Below are 21615 nucleotides of genomic sequence, written 5' to 3' on the forward strand. Positions count from 1 at the left end.
GTTTAAATCCAAAATCAGCTCCACAAGTTGAAGAAGGGGGAGAAAGAGATATATTAAAAATGGTCGAATATGTCCACTATCAGTAGAATTTATAGTTTTCTGGGTCGCTTAGATGAGCAGTGATACTTTCGATCCCGTTTAAATTCAGATTCAAACCTTCAACGTGGTTGAGGGGGAGTAAAACGTTTAAAAATGGTCGAAAATGACAGATATTAGTGCTCAATCCACATTTTTGGGGTCGCTCAGATGGACAGTGATACTTCCGATGACATAGGCCGCAACAAGGGGGAGGGGGATATAATGATTCGAAATTAGTGTTGAATCTATAGTTTCTGGGATCGCCGAGATGAACAATGACACTTCGTATGGTGTTAATTCCAAATTCAGCCGCGCGTCTTCTGAGAGGGGGAGAGGGAAATAAAAAATAACCCATATTAGTGTCGAATCCATAGTTTCCTGGGTCACTGACATGACCGGTAACACATCCAATGCCGTGCCGCACAACATGAAAGAAGAGGAGGGGATATTTATATATATATATAAATGTTCAAAATTATCCGACACTAGTGTCTGATCCGTAGTTTTTAGGGTCGCTGAGATGAAGAATGACACTTCCGATCCCGTTTGAAACCAAACTCAGCCCCGTAGCTTGGGAGATAATGAAATGATCGAAAATGATTAATATTAGCGTCGAATACGTGGTATTCGGGATCGCCGAGGTGATCAATAATCTTTCCGATGCCGTTTAATTCGATGCCATTAAAAACGAAAACAGCATATTTCACGGGTACAGAACACATGAGACACGGAATTGTGCATTTAAATTTTCATTTTACCCAGCAAAGCGGGTATATACTAGTAAAACCTCATAACTTTGGAATCACCAAACCGATCTCATTCAAATTTTCAACATGGATGAAGTTCGGACCTGGGATGACTTTTATCATTTTAGTTTGACGGTCCAATGTAGGGAGGGGAAGAGGGTGTATCAGACCACCAGTCTTAGACATTTTTCTCAGCTTCTAGTGCACGTAGACGCTGGGAACAAAAAATGAATGACCAAATGGTACATGAAGAATCAAATGGTGATACTTCCATATCCAGTGGCGTAGCGGGAATACACCAAAGGGGTCAACACCAAAATTTTTAATGGAAAATGGTATCAATTTCGATTTTTTAGAAGTAATATTGAAAAAGAATTAACTTTTACGGGAAACACTTTTCGTTAAATTCTACGGTTTCGGATCTACGTCTATTATTTGTTGTATTGCTACTATCAGACAACCCGGTAAACTCATTTTTCTGTTCATAGTGCACGGAGACACTTCAAACAGAAAATGAATGACTAAATCGTATCTGAAGAATAAAATGGTGATACTCCCATATCCAGTGGCGTAGCGGGAATGCATCAAAGGGATTAACTCCAAAATTTTTAATGGAAACTGGTATCAATTTCGACTTCTTTGAAAGTATTACTGATAAAGAAACAACTTTTACGGGAAACACTTTTCGTCATATTCTACGGTTTGGTATCTACTTATGTTATTTGTTGAATTGCCACTTCAGACCAATTGCCATCTCAGTCATTTTCCTCTGTTCGTAGTACACGCAGACACTTCAAACAACAACAAAAAACTGAATGACCAAATCGTACGTGAAGAATCAATGGTGATGCTTCTATATCAATTGGCGTAGCGGGGATATATCCACGGTGGTCAACTCCAAAATTTCAAATGGAAATTGGTATCAATTTCGATTTCTTTGGAAGTATTATTGAAATAGAAACAACTTTAACGGGAAACACTTATCGTTAAATTCTGCGGTTTGGGATCTACGTCTGTTATTTGTTTGGGATCTACGTGATGCTTCTATATCAATTGGCGTAGCGGGGATACATCCACGGTGGTCAACTCCAAAATTTCAAATGGAAATTGGTATCAATTTCGATTTCTTTGGAAGTATTATTGAAATAGAAACAACTTTAATGGGAAACACTTATCGTTAAATTCTGCGGTTTGGGATCTACGTCTGTTATTTGAAGTTGAATTGCTACTATCAGTCCACCGGCACAGGCATTTTTCTCTGTTCGTAGTGCACGTAGACACTTCAAAAAAAAAAAAAAATTCAAACTGGACCAGTAGTATGCGTTGTGTATGCTGACATCTCCATTACTCTTCAAGGTTGCTACATCCGTCCACAGAATGTCCCGGTGGAAACATGGGTTTCCTGGCACTCATCCACTGACAAAACTAGACGGATATGTAAATCTTGTTCTCGGAGTTCCTGATTCAGATGAACATGGTCAAAATGGAGCACGTTGTTGAGCAGAATCCTCCAAACCGTCATGTTGCTTATCGCAGCATCCCTGGCGAATCGTGTTTTCGAGATTTGGGGAACCACATGGATTGCAGCAAGGATGCCGGGAGACCGTTTATCCTAAACACGGCGCCTGATCTGCTGACGTCTTTTGTGTTGAGAAGGGACATGCCCAGTCCTCTGCACACCAAGTGCAAGACGAAACGCTTTCCTCGAATGCCCAGCACGATTGAGAAACCGTTGATCATATAGCCGCGCAGCCTCGCGATAATTCTCCCGACTTCACTCAATACTATTAACATATCAAAAGCTACGATATTCGAAAACATCGTTTGAGTTCCCTCAAGCACACGAAATAATAGGCAATAGGAGCCGAAATCAACAAACATTCAACACTTTATCTTTCAACTACAAACAACAAATATTCAACTGTTTTATATCAGAACTTTTTTTCCGTTTTCTTCTCTTCTTCTACTTTGTCAGATGGCACTTCATTAATGTATTTTTCGCTACTAATAACCATCATACAAAAATTTCTCCCTTTTCACTCCTTTTTGCAGCTTCTTTCCCTCTTAACCCCCGTCTTCACCTGTATCTCAATTCTTATGTGCAGGTGTAGCTTTGGCGCACGACACTTTGAACTATTTACATGTAAAATTCAATTATTTGTATGGATAGGCATGTTTATAAGGAACAAATGGCGACAGAATGAAATACAAAGTAATACTCTGTATTATAGGTTTACAAGTGTAGTGTTCTAGTATAAAATGATCACAAGTGATTTACGCCGGATATAATAAGTGAGTGTATATAAAAGATGGCACTATTAGATGTTATTTTCCACTGGCAGCATATTTTTGCACAATGTAAAAAAAAACTGTATTTTATATGTTCAAGTGCAACGTTACTGGAAAAAAAAATTACAAGTGCTATTGAAATTCGTACCATTGACAAAACCCATTCCTTTTCATCTTGGCTTGCGCACATATCCCCGACTGCTGACAGACTTGTTCCTTTCGGACGCACTCCCGCGCTAGCGTACGGACCCACCAGCTTTATTCTTCCCTGACCCGAGTGGATAGCATTCGTGTTTTAATGGCCACCTAAGGCAGGTTGGTTTGAGTTTTTGCACTATAATATTTAATTATTCATCCCTGTATTTTATCTATGCCAAGTGAGACATTTTCATGTCGCCAAGGGAAACCTTTTAGGGGATAATAAGAAGGAAATTAGTAAAAGAATTATAAGTTTTAACAATTGTTTCTAGTGGTGCGCCAAAAGTAAACTTGTACGCATTCCTTTTCTCTCTGACTCTCTTTTTCACCTGTGTCTCAACGGTTTGCTTTAATTCTTCAGACTTCCATCCATCATCTTTTTGTATCATTTCTTTATACTTATCCTCTACATCTTTTTTCTTGACTAATCCCTTTATATCTTCGCCTTCTCTTTTATTTTTACACATTCTTATTATTTTACTATCTACATTTCTGTATTGTTTTCTTCTGTTTCTTTCTTTTGTAACTTTATTTTCTGTTCTCACCTGTTTACCATATTTGTTTTGGACTTCTATTATTTGTATTCTTTCCTTCTATTATTGTTGACTTTGTACGTATTCCCTGACTCATACTAAGGTAATCCGTTTCTACTACCTGTTTGTCGGTGTGTCTACAGACCTGATTCCTCTGTTAATGATTTTCTGGTTCAAGATTCTCGTGTTTAACCTGTGAATTTCGTTTTACCAATTAAATTCGATTAATTACTAGTGAACATATTTTCTTCTCTGTATTGGCTACCTGAATGGAGCTTAACATAAAATCTCCACTGAACTAAAATTTCGTTCATCTTCTACATTCGTATTTGCTTTTGTCATCTAATTCTTCTGTAATTCAGTAAGGATGAAGATCTTGTCTTCCTTCTGAATATCTTCATCAGGCAACTCATTGATTCTTCTTATGTACCTATTTGTATACCTTTTGGACAATAGTGTGCAAGATGATTATATTCGTTGCAATTCCTACATTGTGCGCTCCTAGCTGAACATTGATATCTAAAATGTTTTTCACATGCTAAACAACCATTTTGATAACATACATATTTTCCTGTGATTGCTTCAGAACGAAATCTATTGATTTTATGTAGTCTGTCTTGATAGATATTTGTATCTTTCATTGATCTGTTGCGACACTCAATTGTAGCGAGAAAAAATGCTTTTATACACTGGTTTAACAATGCAGAAGGCATAGATATAGCAAATCATGTAGCATTTCTGGAAGGGGAAGTAACCATGTTTTGTGAATTTTATTCAAGAGTGGAAGAAGTGAATCTAGCTGCTCTCACTGTATTATTGATCTTCATTTGGGCCTAATTATCTGTTCTATACTAGCAGTCTGTGCTGAATGGATACAAAATCATTGAAAACATGGTTGTTTCTGCATCAGGATTCGTAAAACTCGTAGTGCCGTAACAAGTCGGAAGGGTGGTGTAAGGGAGCACTGCCTTCCCCAATTTCAGGAGGGGACTTGACTGGTGTCCAACTTTTTGTTTTGCACAAATTAGTACCTAACTCAAGAGTGCTAAGCATTTTCCGAAAGCAAACCTGGAAATATAAACATGTGAATATTAGTTCACCTTTTTAGGGGAAAGGAGGTAGCCCCAGACATTTTAACACATTGAACTGCCTCTTGGTAAAAAGATGTAAAATTGCCCCGAAATAAGCCTGAAATATGGAATGTGAACTTTATTAACAAACTGAACATATCGACATAAATGCTAAAATAATGAAATAGACAAATGGCAATACAAATCGCTAAATTTCACATATTTGGAATATTGGCGAGCACTAAGGAACACGTAAGATGTTTGAAAAACATCATATTCTACACCTAGAAGGAACAATAAGAAAACCTATCCACGAAGCTAACAGTGGTAGCGTGTAATGGATATCTGTTGACTCAATTGAGGTGCAGTTTCATGAACCCAGCCATCGCAGGATTCACACTGCACCCAGCATTCATTGAACGTTTCACCATAAATTATACATTTAGTGGGGCTTTCTTGTTAATATTTTCTCGTTGTCTGTGTTGTGGTTCATTAGCTTCTTGTGACCTTACTTTGCTACTTCATTTCCTAAAATCACTTTTTCTTTCAATTTGCCTATTATATGGAATCGCGCTTTACTCAGTTCTTCTGGTGCGTGACGCTAAACGTCTCTTGCGATTTTCCGTCAATGATTATAACTGTTCACTAATGGAGAGCTCTTTACTAGTTGATGGACGAGTAGATTCTGATTTCTCGGCCATATGTGGAGAACAAGGATTCGCTGCAGACGACAAACAAGAAGTATCCCCATTTTCCTTAACCCCTAATGAAGTTGAACATTGTGGGTCTTTAGAGGTAGATCTAGTGTATCATTTTGCAACACGAATCAAGTTTGCGGAGAGATAGTAGGGTTTGTAAATATCTGAGGGTTCAGTGAATATATTCCGGTGCACGCAAATCTATTGAGAGCAATATCCATGCGACACACGTTTCAATATGCCTCTGGAACAAGTTTAAAGCCGTAAATTAGTTTGAAATAAATAATTGCTAGCTTATTTTCAGATCGGTGTTATGGTTGCAACGACAGTAGCAACTAGAGATGGAAAAAAGCCGGCTTTTTTAAATTTATGTTTTTTTTTTTTCACATAAACAGCCGGCTTTTTTGGGAAAAAACGAGAATTTTGGAAATTTTGGCTTTTTTTATTTTCATGATTTTTCTATCTAAATAGCTTTCTTATAGTATATTCTATAGTTAGATAAGAATTCCATGACCTAAATGCCATATTTCGCTCTGAAATTCACCATCAAGATGGATGGAGCACATGTTTTACGAATTAAAGCTAACATGAAGAATGTAGTATTTGAGGGCAATTTTATAGGCTATTTGACTTTATTTTAACTTTTGATTTATCAACATTTTTTTCTTCTCTAAGTCATTTTAGTTTGTCATCCGTGTTTCATTTCTAAGAGCTTAGTACTCTAGCTTCTAGCGCAAAAGTTAAACTTATATTTTTCTTTATATTCGTCAAAGCGTACGTTTTTTAATATATCCGTCAAACCGTACTTCCACATTTCTGTTGTACTGTAGCTGTGCAACGATTTAGAAATAATTTTCCGGATACAATCTTGAATACTAATTTATACAAATAATCAGTAGCGGATTGAGAAAAGTACTTTGGGAGGGGTTTCTCTGATTGTTTCGTTTTCTAAAATGTCCTAATTTTATTTGGGAGGAGCTTGAAGCTTATGAGTACAGGCATAATATTTCGTTTCGTTGATATATTTAGCGATAATCTTCCGAATACAACCTTGAAGATCATTTTATACTGAGAATCAGTGGCGGATTTGGAAGAGTATTTTGAGAGGGGATTTTCTTACTAATGTTTAGTTTTTCTAAACATTCGTAATTTTTATTTGACGGGAGCTTAAAGTTTATGAGTAAAGGCATAACTAATAGATATTTCCTTTGTTTTAGACATTCCGTAATTTTGGGGAACAGGCTTCAGTCCGAAAGAACACCCCTCTAACCTTCGCAAAACAGTCACTGCTGGTAATTAGTAATAATAACGCAAGGAAGTCAGCCAACTCACAGTACACGCACTATTTCTACTTCACAGATAGAACGCAGAAAAGCTTTGTCAGAATGCTCGAATGCTGGGTTGAATCCCGAACTTCCCGATAGAAGCGCAAAAGCTCCACTCAGTCATGTTTGTTGTGCAGTTGTATTTATCTTAACTTAAATATATTCCATAGTCCTTTTTTTTTGGTGGTGGTGGGGTGGGGAGAGTTCCGTCATGATATGAAGGGTGTGAGCCAAGAACATGGTAACCAACAAATTTTCAATTCCTGAGTTATGCAGCAGATAGACAGCAACGCATACCGCTTCGTTCAGTCCTTCATGTATAGTATTATGTGAAAAATCAGCTTTACGACTTTCAAAATGCATTGTGCAGCAGAAAATCTCTAATTTCTTAAAATAGTAAAATTGTGGGTTACCATGTTCTTCCCTCACACCCTTCATATGTTGAATCGCTCTTGTTAAAAATTCAAAAAACTTGAGGACTGAGTAAACCGTAATGGTGGTTATAGAAAACTATAGCATTTCAAGAATATACAGAACCAAAAGCTCTAGCTGGGCACCCTTTAAGTGTATCATATAAATCTAAGTATTTCTCTTATGTTTTATTTTAATTTTATTTTGTTCCAAAAAGAGGGTATGGAATATTTTGAAGTAAAAATACTACATAGAATTTTGCTAGTTCTTTGTGTATTTTTAAAAAGAAGTATTTACTTTTAGGGTTGGCTGGTTTACACCAGCTGTTTTTTTTTTTTTTTTTTTTTTCTTTTTCTTAAATAAACAACTGGTTTAAACCAAAAAAATAAAAAGAACGAAAAATACGAATCGTGTGAACTTCATGGTGATGTTTTCACACATCAAACAATCTGCATTAGTTTTATTTCCTTTTCACCTTTTAATCAAGGTGTCCCATGTTCAATTCTCGGTTGAACCACAACCCTTCTTTCATGCGTAAACAAAGTAGCGGTTCGGATGTAACTTTAAGCGAGTTTTCTCCTTGATAACCTCGGTATTACGTAAGGATGTTAAGCCTGAGCATACGAAACGAAACCAAATTGTATATTTCTGCATGCCTGAATGCCTGTTATTTTATAAAGAAGCCAAGGTTGCTTAAATATATTGATAGAAATTGGCATAATTTATCGATTGCCTACGTAGCTTCCAACATATAGCTTGGATTGGACTTTCAATGATATGTACGTACTAAATTTGTTATTTAATATTTCAGTTTTAGCGTATTGATTATGATACGCTGACCTTTAAATTTTACATGCAAAGCAATAACAGGATTTTTCCGTTTTTGTTTTACATTTACAGTAATGACGGGATTTTCCCGATGGCTAGGATGGGAGTTTCTCTATTTAAGAAATTTAGTGACCGGACTTCTTTAAGCTTATGCGACCTCTTCCAGCATAACCCTGTTGTTGCATAATAACACCAAGGCGAAACAAACTTATTTCCGTCAATATGTAATATAAATATATAAAGCAAAATATCTAAACCCAAAAAACCTGATTTAAGCCAAAAAAAAACAACCATGGTTCTTCCCAACCCTGCTTACTTTTATATATAGGAGGTTAAAAAATTCTTATTATATACATTGGTTAATCCTTTGGAATTCATAATGTAAATATGTTGAGAAGTAAAATTGTTTGAAATATCTTTTCGAAATTCATGGTTTATTTTCGAGGTTTTTTATTATTATCGGCATCAGCCACTAATTAAATGACTTTTTGTGTTATAGAGAAGAGAAACAAAATCTGCTTTATCAATTTAAAGCAGAATTTTGAAAAAAGCCCAAAATTTCCCAAGCAAAAAAGCGAAGCAGAAAAAACCGAGTTTTTTTTTTCAAAAAAGCCGGGTTTTTTTTTCCGAGACCTTGCATCTCTATATTATAATAATTATTATTATTAATGAATAGGATGTTGCAATTAGGTTTTGTTCCATGAAGTTGGGAAGTCAACTACGAAATCTCATAGGTAGTTATATAATGCTTATATGAATCCTTTAGTAGCATTTGAGTTTCGCAATAGTTCGTAAGGGCAGTGAGTCTTTGAAGCAAGCCGGTAGGACAGAAAACCGAGAGAACAATGGTGCATACGTAGAAGCCAGGGATCAAGTTTTGTTGGTCACTAATTTTGGATTCCAATGGTCTCGACATTCTCTCATTAAATTAACAGTTGAATCCCTTGGGAGCAAATATATGGATTTCATGGAGAGACCGAAGTAATATATATATATATATATATATATATATATATATATATATATATATATATATATATATATATATATATATATATATATAAGAGTACTGTAAATATGTGATGACAGACGGATAAAAAAAGTTGTCAAAAAAGTGAATGCACAGATTTTTGCTAACCATTCGCATTAAAATTGAAAACATTGCGTATTAGAATAAGCTATGGTTTGTTTCATAGTTACTAGGGATAAAATACTAAAATAGATAAATTGATTCGATTAGACAAATAAATTATAATATTCCAGAGCAACAGAAGTTTTAAGTGATGCAAGATTACGACGTTCAATAGTATATTAGTCATATTATATGAACTAATAGTATATTAGTTCAATAGTATAATAGTATATTTGTGTGTTGTTGCTAAGTGTTAATGCAAGTAACATGATAACGTCTTAACGTTTTAAAATCCCTCCCTTGTCAATTTTAAACTTACTGCCTGTTTCGTTTTATTGTTTTATATTATATCTTGTTTTGCAGTATTCTTGACGTTTAGTACTTCATTTTCGACGTTATAACAAAAATATTAAATTCGATGGTACGAATAGTTGAGTTAAGTTGATTTTGTGTTTAACGTCCCTTTCAGCAGTGAGGCTATATGAGACGGGACCTACTGATTAAAATGGAATCCGAATTACATGAGCTCCCGCCGGGAACCTGGGTCTCCCACCTGGTATGAATAATGTATCTTGTTTCGGTGTTTCTTGTAGGCATATAATATTGTTCTCCCGCTGGCTTTGTAGCTGGCACGTGTCTCTTCGGTCACATTGTCTCATGGAAGCAATTATAAAATCTGAACTATTATCAACTTATCCAAACTTGAACTATTTGGATTCCACCTTGAACTATAGGTCTCCCTCTCATACAGCCTCGGTGCAGAAAGAAACAATAACCTTCATAACAGATATAACCCTACTTTAGTCTCGCCATTCCATTTCAAAATGAAATGAAATCTTACAGTTTAACGTCCCACGATTATGCCCGTTAGGTTACGGGAGGCGATGGCTAAGGCAAGTGAATGGTGATGGAATAATTAGTGGAATGAGAATGCGGAAGGAAATGAGAGTACTCCGAGAAAACCCATGGAAACGATGTTGTCCACAAAAAACTAACTTCCCCGGGGGATTGAATCAATGAGCTATTCCATTCGAAATAAAATGAAACGAAATTTTTAGTTTTACATCCCTTGGTTATACTCTATAGCTTATAATAGACATGTGATTAATGAGGGTGAAAGATTATGAAATAATTGGTGCAAAGGAAATGTGGAAGGAAATTGGAGGACCCAAGAAAGTCAACAGCATTACTCCATGTGTTTCATTTGTTACAAAATTAACTAGTGTTTAAAGCAATTGCTCTAATTGCATTGCTCAAATTTACTCAATGAACTCGCATTTTACACACAATATCTTTGTTTGTTTGTTAGTGTCTTCGTTTGTTACATTTACTCGTTTTGCAAATGCCCAGTTGGTTTGGGTGCTCACTTGTACGTACCCAGTCAAGGACGAGATACTGCATTCTGGTGCCTCTGGAAATGTAGTTTTATCGATGACGCAACTTTTAAGAGCGTATCAGGAAAATAGCTCCATTAATAAAGCAGATATGAATGCATACTCGGTTTTCCTATGGCCCAGCTCGCATACGCCTTTTGTAGGGTAGACAAACAGGTGTGTGTGTGTGTGTGTGTGTGTTTTGTTTGTTTGTTTGTTTTCCAGTCGACAACACGAACATCTGAATAGCATCGGGCGCTCACAGAATGTGCTCAATTATTCTCGAATGTTATACCTACGAAAAGTTTGTCCGTTGATCTGAAAATTAATGAAGCAGCTAGTAAGCAAGTTGAGGAAAACCGAAGAAAATTGTCATCAATCACTGGGACAATTGTTTTTGTGCAACACACGCTTTGTCTTTACGAGGGGAGAATGCTAAATCTGGCAATTTGTACGATCTTCTCCAATTTAGAGTAGATTTAGAATACATAATATTAAAGCAGCACTTTGAAACTGCTGCTCAAAATGCAAAATATTTATCTTTACAGATAAAAATGATTGATATCAATTGCAGACAATACTTTATATGAGCAGTATATAAAACCTAAAATTGTTTCTTCCCACTATTATAGTGTGCTTGCAGATGAGACTGCCGATATTGAGGGTGTAGAACAACTTTCTTTAGGCATTCGGTTTTATGACGCCGTTGAAAATCAGATACGATAGGACTTCCATTCCATTCCATTCCATTAGCAGTTAAACGGCGAATATATTGGTACAATAATTTAAAAGCCTAGGATAAACGTGAATTGTCTCAGTGTGAACTTGTAGGGCAGGGATTTGAAGGTTGTGTTCCACCATGGCTGGATGTAGTAATGGTGTACAAAGCATTATCAGGCGCGACAAGTTTTTCTTTTTCTTTTTTCTTTTTTTTTCTTTTAACAACAGGAGCCTTCATTGTTTCTCTGTCAGTTATCAGTTAGTATTCCTCATATCTTGAGCCAGTCGCACAAATTTTCCAAGGGGTTCAGCTGAATTTAATTGCGGCAAAAATCACACATTACCGAGTTGATTTGTATGTTCAAGGAACAGAGAGAAACATATGAAGCTACATTTCATTCGATTTTCGAAATGTGTACTCGTGTTGCTGATGAACTCAATATTCAGCTATCAGTTCCCAAATTTGCATTTCGACAAGTTCATCGTGCTAATCCTCCTTACACAAGTGCATATAAGAATATTATCGGCGAGCCATATTTATACTGTATATATAGTTTGTGACAGAACAACTATTTTTTTCCTCGAAGGTCAAGATCTAAGGATTTACTTGTCCCTACTATAAATTCTTCTTTGTATCTTATAACTAGATTCCGGAGTTGCCGCTCCAACTCAGAACTGTATTGTTCTCAGTATGGCTGACCCCATTACGGTTATCATAGTAGCATCGTACAGCTTTTGTTCCGTCTGGCATCCGTAGCTTTTACATTAATATAGGCTAGTATTAGCGTGATTGAAGAACGTACATTTCAGTTGCAAGCTTTGCAGTCAGCCCACGTCATTTGACAATATATGAAAGCTATTTTATTCTACTTTGTTCAGCTTAAAACACAAATTACTTTGATGTAAATTATGTCGGGAAGCACATAAATGTTATCGAATAAAACAAAACTTCTCTACTCCCGATCCAAGCCTTTGGATTGTGTTTTCTCCATAAGGGACGTAGTGACTCGAAAATGTATTCGTACAGTCCCAAGTTTCGTATAATTTCAATACTATTCATATCAAGGATGTAAAGTGGGCGATGAAATTACGTGTTTTGAGATCTGTTTTGTTCGAGATAACTCTGTATATTATTTTTTGGTAAAAAGAAAAAATCCATAAATGCTCTATGGGATTGATGTCTGGTCACTCACTACCTGTGTGTGTGAACTTCTTTGGGTACATTTGTAATACCCACATCCTAGTATTATGTGTAGTATGTTTTGGATCCTTATCGTGCAAATATACGAAGAAATTATTGGGACCCATTTTTGCAGTTCTTTGCCGAAAATTGCTATTTAAGATATTGATGTAGTTCCTTTGGTTCATTGTTCCTTCTACCAAACACAAATACCCGACACCAACAGCACTCATTGAAAGCCAAACAAGCACAGATCCTGCAGCATGTTTCACTGTGGGAGTACGATTTTTGGAATCGATTTCGGTTTCTCTTCATTCTTCTTATAGTTTTTCTCTTATTAGAGGCAAAGAAGTTGTACTTAACTCTCGTCGATGAAAATAACTGTTTCAAATGTCAAAAGGCTTATTTACATCCTTCAGAGCAAATTCTAAGAGCTTCTTGTGATTACTGTTAATCGCCCAATTTTGTTTTTTGAAATACAGTAATTATAGTATGCTGTTTTCTACATATTCCTCACTGTAGCCAATGATACTCGTAGTCTCTGCAGCTCATTTGCAATCTGAAAGGCACTTATCTTTGAATTAATTTTTATAGTATGCACTATTATGTTCTTGTATCTATTTGATGGTTCTTCTGATGATCACTCCTACGTTCGTTGTTAATTGACTTCGTAACGCTGAATTTTATATCAACTGATGGAAGTCGTTCCGTGATTTTAGATATTTCAGACACCGATTTGGTTTAACTATTACTTAATGTTTGAGGTGAACAGAGACTGAGAAATAGGCTGATACTTCTGTCGGCAACCTTGTCAAGTACCAATGCAAGTGTAATTACACTAACAGTGCTTGGCACGTATCTTTACAACGAATAAAACTATGGTGTACGAATACTTTCTCGACGGCAGTAAAACATGAAACCAGCAGACTGCATTGAAAGGGTGGCGCAACTGGTGAATTAAAGATGCAAGATAGTGTGGACGTAAATGCATAGGGTTCATATGAAGGGTAAGGGGAAAAAACAAGGAATGTCCATGTGTGTGCTTTTTTGGGTGCTTTGTCCTATATGTTGGTGACTCTTAGTACTATTTGACAGTATATGCCATGCATGCCTAAATGTCGAAATGTCCATGTAAAACGGGGCAAAAGATTTGACTACCTTATTCTTTATTACGCGGTTTAAAATATAAAAACGCCGTTTTCTCGAAAATCCAGTTTTGTGACATTCCTCCTTTTTTCCCCTTACCCTTCATATATCCTCTCAACTTAATTTACTCGTTAAACAATCGTGAACAGGCGCTCATTTTTAATAGTAACTGTACAAATACTTTTTCGAGTCACTGTAAGGACAATGCTATAAGTAGTAGAGGGCAAGTATGCGGGATATACTTCGTTAAATCTTCCATTTGGAGCACTGCGTAAAGGAATAACACAGTTTAAAAGCAGAGATTTTCCTTTCTCGAATATTTTCGGTGCATGGCTGATTGTTGTAAAGCGCCATTGGTCAGGCACAGCCCCTCACAGACCGTAGCTCTAGGGAGTCAGTTTAGTACTTCTCTATATTTCCTAGCTAATTACCTCATTTTTCCAATATACATTTATTATATTATTACCAACGCCCTAGCTACACTGGAATATCACTTCCCGTGAGATCAGCGAAGTGAAGCACTGCCGAGTCGGGTCAGAGGAAATCTGGGTGTGACCATTCGTACTCACCAGACGGTGTTGGCGTTGCGGCGTCCACCCAGCGCCGAGAGAAGAACTGGGAAGCTACTTGAAAGAAAAAAAGTAGCGAACTGAGGTTTAAGAAGGCAGCATTAACGGCGACGGTAGCCGATTTACTGACAACACATGAATGTGTGCCATAAATGAGTGTCCAGGAATGAGTGCCATAAATCCAGGCCTCCTAAGGGTTGTTGAGCTAGGAATTTAGTTATTATTATTATTATTACTTAATAAAGATTCTGCCTGTTTATCTGATCTGCTCGTAAATGCATTATTTCTCACTTTATGATATAGTTAGGCAGGTCAATAATTGGTCAGTTTCTTTCTAATGTGATTCATCACGTGTAAAACAACAACAACAACAACAATAATAATAATAATAATAATAATAATAATAATAATAATAATAATAATAATAATAATAATAATAATAATATGCATATATAAATATGAATTTCCCGCTTCTTCAAAGACTAATTATTAATTTTGAAGACCATTAGTTTTATGAAGGAAAGGAGACTCACTAATGATATGTTATTTCTGTGTTGAATACTTATATAACTACCTGGAATATACGTTTTAGTTATAAAAATACATTTTTTTTTTCTAGAGCTCTTCCAAAATGGCCGAAAGCCTGTTAACGTTAATTTACTCAGGCCAATATCAAAAAAGGGACTGAATGAAAACAACTGAAAATTTTAGTGTTTTTTATACAAATGGGAATATAAAAAATGTGACCAAGACTCACTACGTCTAGAGTAATAGAGCAGTGAATTTCAGTAAAAACGCTACCCCCTACACACTAGTGTAGTGCCAATGTAGCAAGCTAGAGCTTAAAATTATAACAATTGACATTGGTCGAATGACGTTTAAATCATTACAGACAATAAATGATCAAATATTTCTAATTTTAAATAACAATGGGCAGTGCTAACAATAGGTGAGAGTCCTAATTCTTAACCCTTTTTAGGACATATTGTATATATATATTGTGGGAGATAGACCTTTGAAATTTGCTTTCTGAATCTCTAGTAAAGCTTCTCATAGCGGCTTTTTTGCATTCATTCAAGCGTAGAAGCAAAAAATAACATGTTTCATGAGCAATCCGCAATCACGCGTGCGATATCTGGAAGTACTGACATCACAAACTTTGACTAAAGGAAAAGGGTAAAATTTAGAGAGTTTTATTTAAAAAAATTCCTGACACATCCCAATTTATCCTAGGATCATGGCTTGACCCTCATTTTGTTTGAAATGAAGCGGTGTTTTTAATTTGTACCACTCATATGTCTCTATTGTGTACCTAAGGCGGGAAAATCTCTCCCAAAGTGGCAAAATGGATTATTTAAAAGAAAAATCCCTTTTTCCGGAATTTCTCTCCTCCGGTACACGACAGGGGCATGCGAGTGATACCGTTTGAAACTTGCGCCTTGCCCAACGTCCGTGAAAAATGAGTTTGTATATAAATATGTTATTTCTTGGAATACTGTGACTAAACCAACAAAGTTTGACGCAGCTCGAAGTACAGAAATGACTTACACATGGTTTAGTACTACTCGCCAATCTTGCAAATGAATGTCTTTTTGGGGAGCAGGAAAATTCGGTGTACAGAAAATTCGGTGTACGGAAAACTCGGTGTGGGGAATGTTAGGTGTAAAGAAAGATTCCTTGTAGTAGGTCGTAGGATTTATTAAAAACTCAACTTTGAGGATAAATAAGCGTATTAGTTTGAAGTTCAAATTTTGTGTTGAACGTACTTTTACTGTCTACTATCATTTTTACTGTTTACTGTCTACTTTATATTGCTTTATATTGAATTGTGTTCCTGAAATTATTGGAATTCTAAATTTCGAGGGATTTTAACATTTTATGGCCCTTACATGACGAAAAATCTGTCCTCCAATCAGACACTTTAGTTTGTTTATCTTAAGGCAAACAAACTAAAGTGTCTGATTGGAGGAGAAGTCAACTATTTGTACAACTATTATCTGATAAAACCATCCTGCTTTATATTGCCCTTTCCCCTAAGACTTTTTTGATCAATATATTTTTGCATCTTACATATGTATATATAGAATGATTCTTTGAAAACTCACGGATTTCATTTGGGTCTAGAATTTCTAACTGAAGTAAGATTTTCATGCGGTTTGCTGCAAATCATCAAGGAAGGATGGGAGATTTATGGGACTATGTTTACTGGTTTAAATTCATCTGGGGTAATATAGAGCAGGCCGCAAGAAAAACAGCCATTCGTTACAGTATTCGCCATTGTACGTTACAGTTTGAATGAGATATTGGATATTTGAAGCGAAATCACATGTTGAATAGAGATTTCTTGGGTGACTTAGAGTCGGTACCTGACATCTTTCACAACATCCGCCAGCGAGGTCCGATGCTTCCCTGTCTTCCTCAGAAGCGATCCTGTTTTCTGCAATTTATTCACTAACGACCATATTATGTTCCTGTCTGGGGCAGAAGGTGAGGCAAAGTTGCGTGTAAATGCCCTTTGCGTAGCAACAACAGATCTCGTTCTCCAAAAACTTTTTAACGATAAAATCACGTTTCTCCAAAGAGTACATTATTGTAACTGTGTCCTGATCATATTGATACAGTAGCACAGCATAATTCTCAATACAACGGTCCAGTTTCTTGTTTCTTATTGACCGTCGCGAGGTTGACATCTAACGAAGAAACTCAAATCTCCACACCGCACCTCACCTAATTCCAATTCGATACAGTGGCGAATATTTGCTGTTTTTCTAGAGGCGTGGCCGATATTACCCCAAATGAATTTAAACAAGTAAACATAGTTCCGTAAATCTCCCAACGTTCCTTGATCATTTGCCACAAACCGCATGAAAATCGGACTTCAGTTAGAAATTCTAGACCCAAATGAAATCCGTGAGTTTTAAAAGAATCACCTTGTATATGTTCTATGATGTATTATAGGAAAGGTGTTTTTAGTTGTTCCTATAACTATTCTCTGAACTTATAATTGTTTTATTTCTGACAAAAGTGTCAGCTTCATTGTGTGATGAAAAGTAGTTTAGAGTAATACCCCGCGAAAGACATGCAAGAGGTAGTGGACTGAAGGCAAAAAAAAAATAAATTTGCTTTTCTTGAAATAGGAAATAACAGTTTATTCATTACATTTTATGGTTTTCGTTTTCACAATATGAAGTGTCGTAAATTATCGTAAGTGGTAATATTCAATAACTATTACACCGAATCTACCTTACACCTAAATTTCCCCACACCGAATTTTCCTATACCGAGTTTTCTTACACCGAATTTTCCTAGACCCTGTCTCCCTGTCCTAGACCCCTTATTGATTCCATCAAGATATTGCAGCCATGGAGAAGAGGTATGAGGGAAAGTGGAGTTCTAACATATTGACCGACTACTGTTGGACTATTGCAAGGGATGCTCCAGATGTAACCTACAAAAGGCAAGCCAAGCGAAGACGCTCAAAATAAAATAAACATAATCCTGTACAAGAGATCACTTGAAACTTTTGTCTACATTGCAGTGTAGTTCTTGCACAAAATGGTATTTGTACATATTTTTCATATTTTGATGTTAATACTGATTTTTATTACGGAATTGTTAATGTTTAACTTGACCACGGTTACTTTATTTTCTGTATCGCTGTGAAACTGGTATTTGCGCAATTTTGAAAAAGGAAGTACAAGGGTATAGAAAGTTATAGGTTAGGATACTTCTTAACTCCCCAGCTTATCACATCACAGTGAAATAGATAAAAAATAGTAGTAAAATGTAGGTTTTTACAAGGATTTTGCTTAAATGTTCTATAAATATTAACACATTTGTGTATATATACAGCTACTGTTGTACAAGGGCGTTTTTTTTTCACAACCTGAGCTAAGAAAATTTTTCTATTATCATTTCGCAATTTCAAAGAATTTACATTCTTTCGATCAAAATTTGTTGAACAGTGTAATTTAAATCAAATATTCAACATAAATTTTCGAAGATTATTTAACGAAGTGTATCATGTTATACAATTCTTACCATTTTAAGCAGCATCCATGTTTTTCTTCAGAACGATTTGAGATTTATTTTTGTAAATGGCAATATGAAAACCATCTATTGAAAACCATCTAGCTAACTGAATGCGATAGTTATCTACGCAGTTTTCCAAAATAAATTCTTTTGAAAAAAAAAAATAACTTAATTCTTATTTATTCAAACTAGAACATCACGATTACGGTAATCGAAACTAATATCTTTTGGATGTGTATTGCCCTGTTCGTCTCACCTGCGTTATTACTGTTATAAAGGTCTCAAAAATTTAGATGTTTGTGATATTGTAGCGTCGTTTGTTTGTAGTACTAAATAACATTTGTAATATTGTCTAACATGTAGATTTAAAATGTATAACAATTTGACGTAGTACCATTTAAAAATAATAATAATAATAATAATAATAATAATAATAATAATAATAATAATAATAATAATAATATGCTGGACCCTTATTGCACAAAAAACCCAAGTGAGACGAACAGGGTAATGCACATCCCCAACCTGAATATCGAATACTATGATGGTAATGATATATTTCAAACAAACAGAACAACGGTACGAGGGATTAAGGATTTAACCTTTTGAAAATCCTTATCAAAAAACTCCCATTTATCAAAAAACTCCCTACATAATAAGTATCACATTCAATCACGTAGATGGTTTTCAATATATGTACAATCCGCGGCAAAAAACCTGCAACATGAGCATATAAGTTTATTGTGAAATGCCAAGTCTTTTGCTCCAAAATAAGTGTGCACGGGAGGAGGTCGAGGTTTATCCTGGCGTGATTCGTTCCACTTAGACATTATGTTCATTCCCTGTGCTGTTAGGCGTAGTTTCACAATAAACTTACATCTTCATGTTGCAGGTTTTTTGCCGCGGATTGTACATGCAGTAATGTCGGTTATAGGAATTTGACAGATCAACTGCTCTGAAAATATGACAAGTATTAAGATATGTTGCAAAATGATACGAACGATCCAAATATGTGACATAACTTTAGTATGTGCACGTCACGGATGGAATACGTGATATGTAGAGATGTATAAGGAGCATATGTATACAGACCATGAATAGTTCACTCATTTCCATGTCTAGCCAAATTGAAAAAAAAAAAAAATAATAATAAAAAATAAATAAAAAACCATCAAAACAACATGATAATGACTGTTGCAGAATGATACGAACGCAATACAAAAGCTAGTTCTGATAGCCAATAAATGAGCCACTGCATAGTACCAGCTTGAACACTCGATTAAACATGATGTTTACCAGCGTTCGCATCAGAGTCACTACAATCTGATTCCATACTGCTACGATAGCAACCTGCAACTCACGAAGATTGTTGTACTGGGTGCCGATGGCGATCACTGAGCTACACACTATTTCCCATAGATTTTCCATAGGGTTTTTGTCTGGGAAATTGAAAGGACAATCAAGGACAATTACGTCTTACTCCCGAAACCAATCCCTGGTAGTTCCAACAACGTGGATAGTGGCATTATCCTGCTGCAAGATCCACTCGGGACTAGCAATTCGCGAGGCAAATGGCAACAAATTGTCTGCAAGTACTGTTTGGTACGTGGTTGATGTCATACTAGATGTAGGAAATTCGAGGTTTGTTGTACCATAACAACCACAGTCTTTCCACACACCATTACTGACTGTCCTCCTTGCTATCGCTTGGAGAACATCTGATCCTACTTCCGCAGATAGTGTCAATAGTATTATCAGCCTTCGGGACCATCCAAATTAAATTTCTTTTCGTCACTGAAGATGACACGACGCCAGTTCTGCTTCCAGGTCGCATGTATTATGGTCCAGATCACCCGTCGCTTCTTGTGCTGCGCGTTGAGTCGTGGCTGACGCTTGCGCTTTTTATATCAAAGATGATTACAGCGTTTTACAGCTCTTGATAGGGTAGATTTATGTACAGGAATATTAGGATCTCGTGCCAACTGTGTAAGGGATATTCCAGCACAACTTAGCTTTCGAAGAAACTGTCTTTGCTGTTGTGGCGTTAGTTAACGCGGCCTTCCGGACTATTTCCTTACTCCATACCGCATCCCAAGTTTAAGAAAATTGTTAAGGACTCTGCCTAATTCGACCTGTGATTTCATTCGACATCATCATCTTTATATGCCACCATTTGCCCCTTTTCATACTCAGACAATACTTTGCCACGGCCCATTATGCTTCTCTTACTCGCCACCTCACACAGATATCCTTGACGTAGTACACTAGCTTAAACTTCTATCACTTGTCTGCTATACATTTCGCCTTCTCGTCTAGCACCCTCTATGTTCCATAGCACCGACCTAGCAACATGTTATTACACTAAACATGTAATCGTTCGTATCATTTTGTAACACTTTTCTTGGGCTGATTTTTCATTTTTTTTTTCTTTTCTTTTCGCCCTGTCTTCTATACGTGTCTATTTCTACAGTATATGTTTTCGTGTAACAAATATAACACTGTGTCATTCACCCTCCCTTCCATATTCCGTTTCCTTTCCGATCGCATAATATGACGATATCTGGTATCGTTCGTATCATCTTGCAACGCACCTTAGTACTTTGCACCACTGATTAAAATTATGTAATTCCCAGAACTTGTGATTACAACTACCAAAAGCTATTGGTATATTATTATAAAACAACTATCATTTTTAACATTCCCTACAAATACACTATCTGAAGTAAGCAATATGCAGTAGGAATCTCTACCTATGCTTTTTGAATCTCCAGAAATGTTTGAGATTGCATATTGCTGAAACAGCATTACATTTTTAAGTTTCTTGAAAATCATCTGCGTGATTGAATGTGATCTTACCTAAGCACTTTGATATTTATCCAGGAAGCCTAATGTCATCAATTCACATATTTGCATTGAGAATGACTGCCGCATAAGCAGTGGAACCTTATTACAAGAAACTGTCTTTATATGTTGATTTAAAGTATATGATTTTTTACTTACAAATAAAGAAACAAATTACTTCAAGTATGAAATACAGTACAAACCTTACAAATCTAACAAATTTACCTTTGACTTTTCTTTCAATAGTAGCATCACTATCGTTACTGGATTCTGTCTCAAATTTCTGATCCTTTTGCATGTGTATTTCCTGGGACTGTTTTCCTGGGACTGCCTTCGATTTTCTAGAGAATAACGAAATATTGAGAAATTCCAAGCAACAAATCTTTGAATCTAGTCTACAATAATAAATTATATGACTTCCCAAACCAATCGCATGCTTTGTACAG

The 21615-nt window shown here is 36.0% G+C and overlaps 1 protein-coding gene across 2 annotated transcripts in view; it reads right to left on the minus strand.

Annotated features, from left to right (window-relative positions):
- Positions 1–21615, minus strand: part of LOC145688244 (dynamin-1-like protein) — a 249717-nt gene that overhangs the window by 128497 nt on the left and 99605 nt on the right. For both annotated transcript variants that reach the window (XM_081762179.1, XM_081762180.1), the window contains exon 8: positions 21395–21510. In XM_081762179.1, coding sequence (XP_081618305.1) covers positions 21395–21510 — 116 coding nt within the window. The remainder of the gene's footprint in view (positions 1–21394; positions 21511–21615) is intronic.

Source organism: Thermobia domestica, chromosome 6 (assembly GCF_964235325.1).
Source record: "Thermobia domestica chromosome 6, izTheDome1.hap1.1, whole genome shotgun sequence".
Classification (NCBI taxonomy): Eukaryota; Metazoa; Arthropoda; class Insecta; order Zygentoma; family Lepismatidae; genus Thermobia; species Thermobia domestica.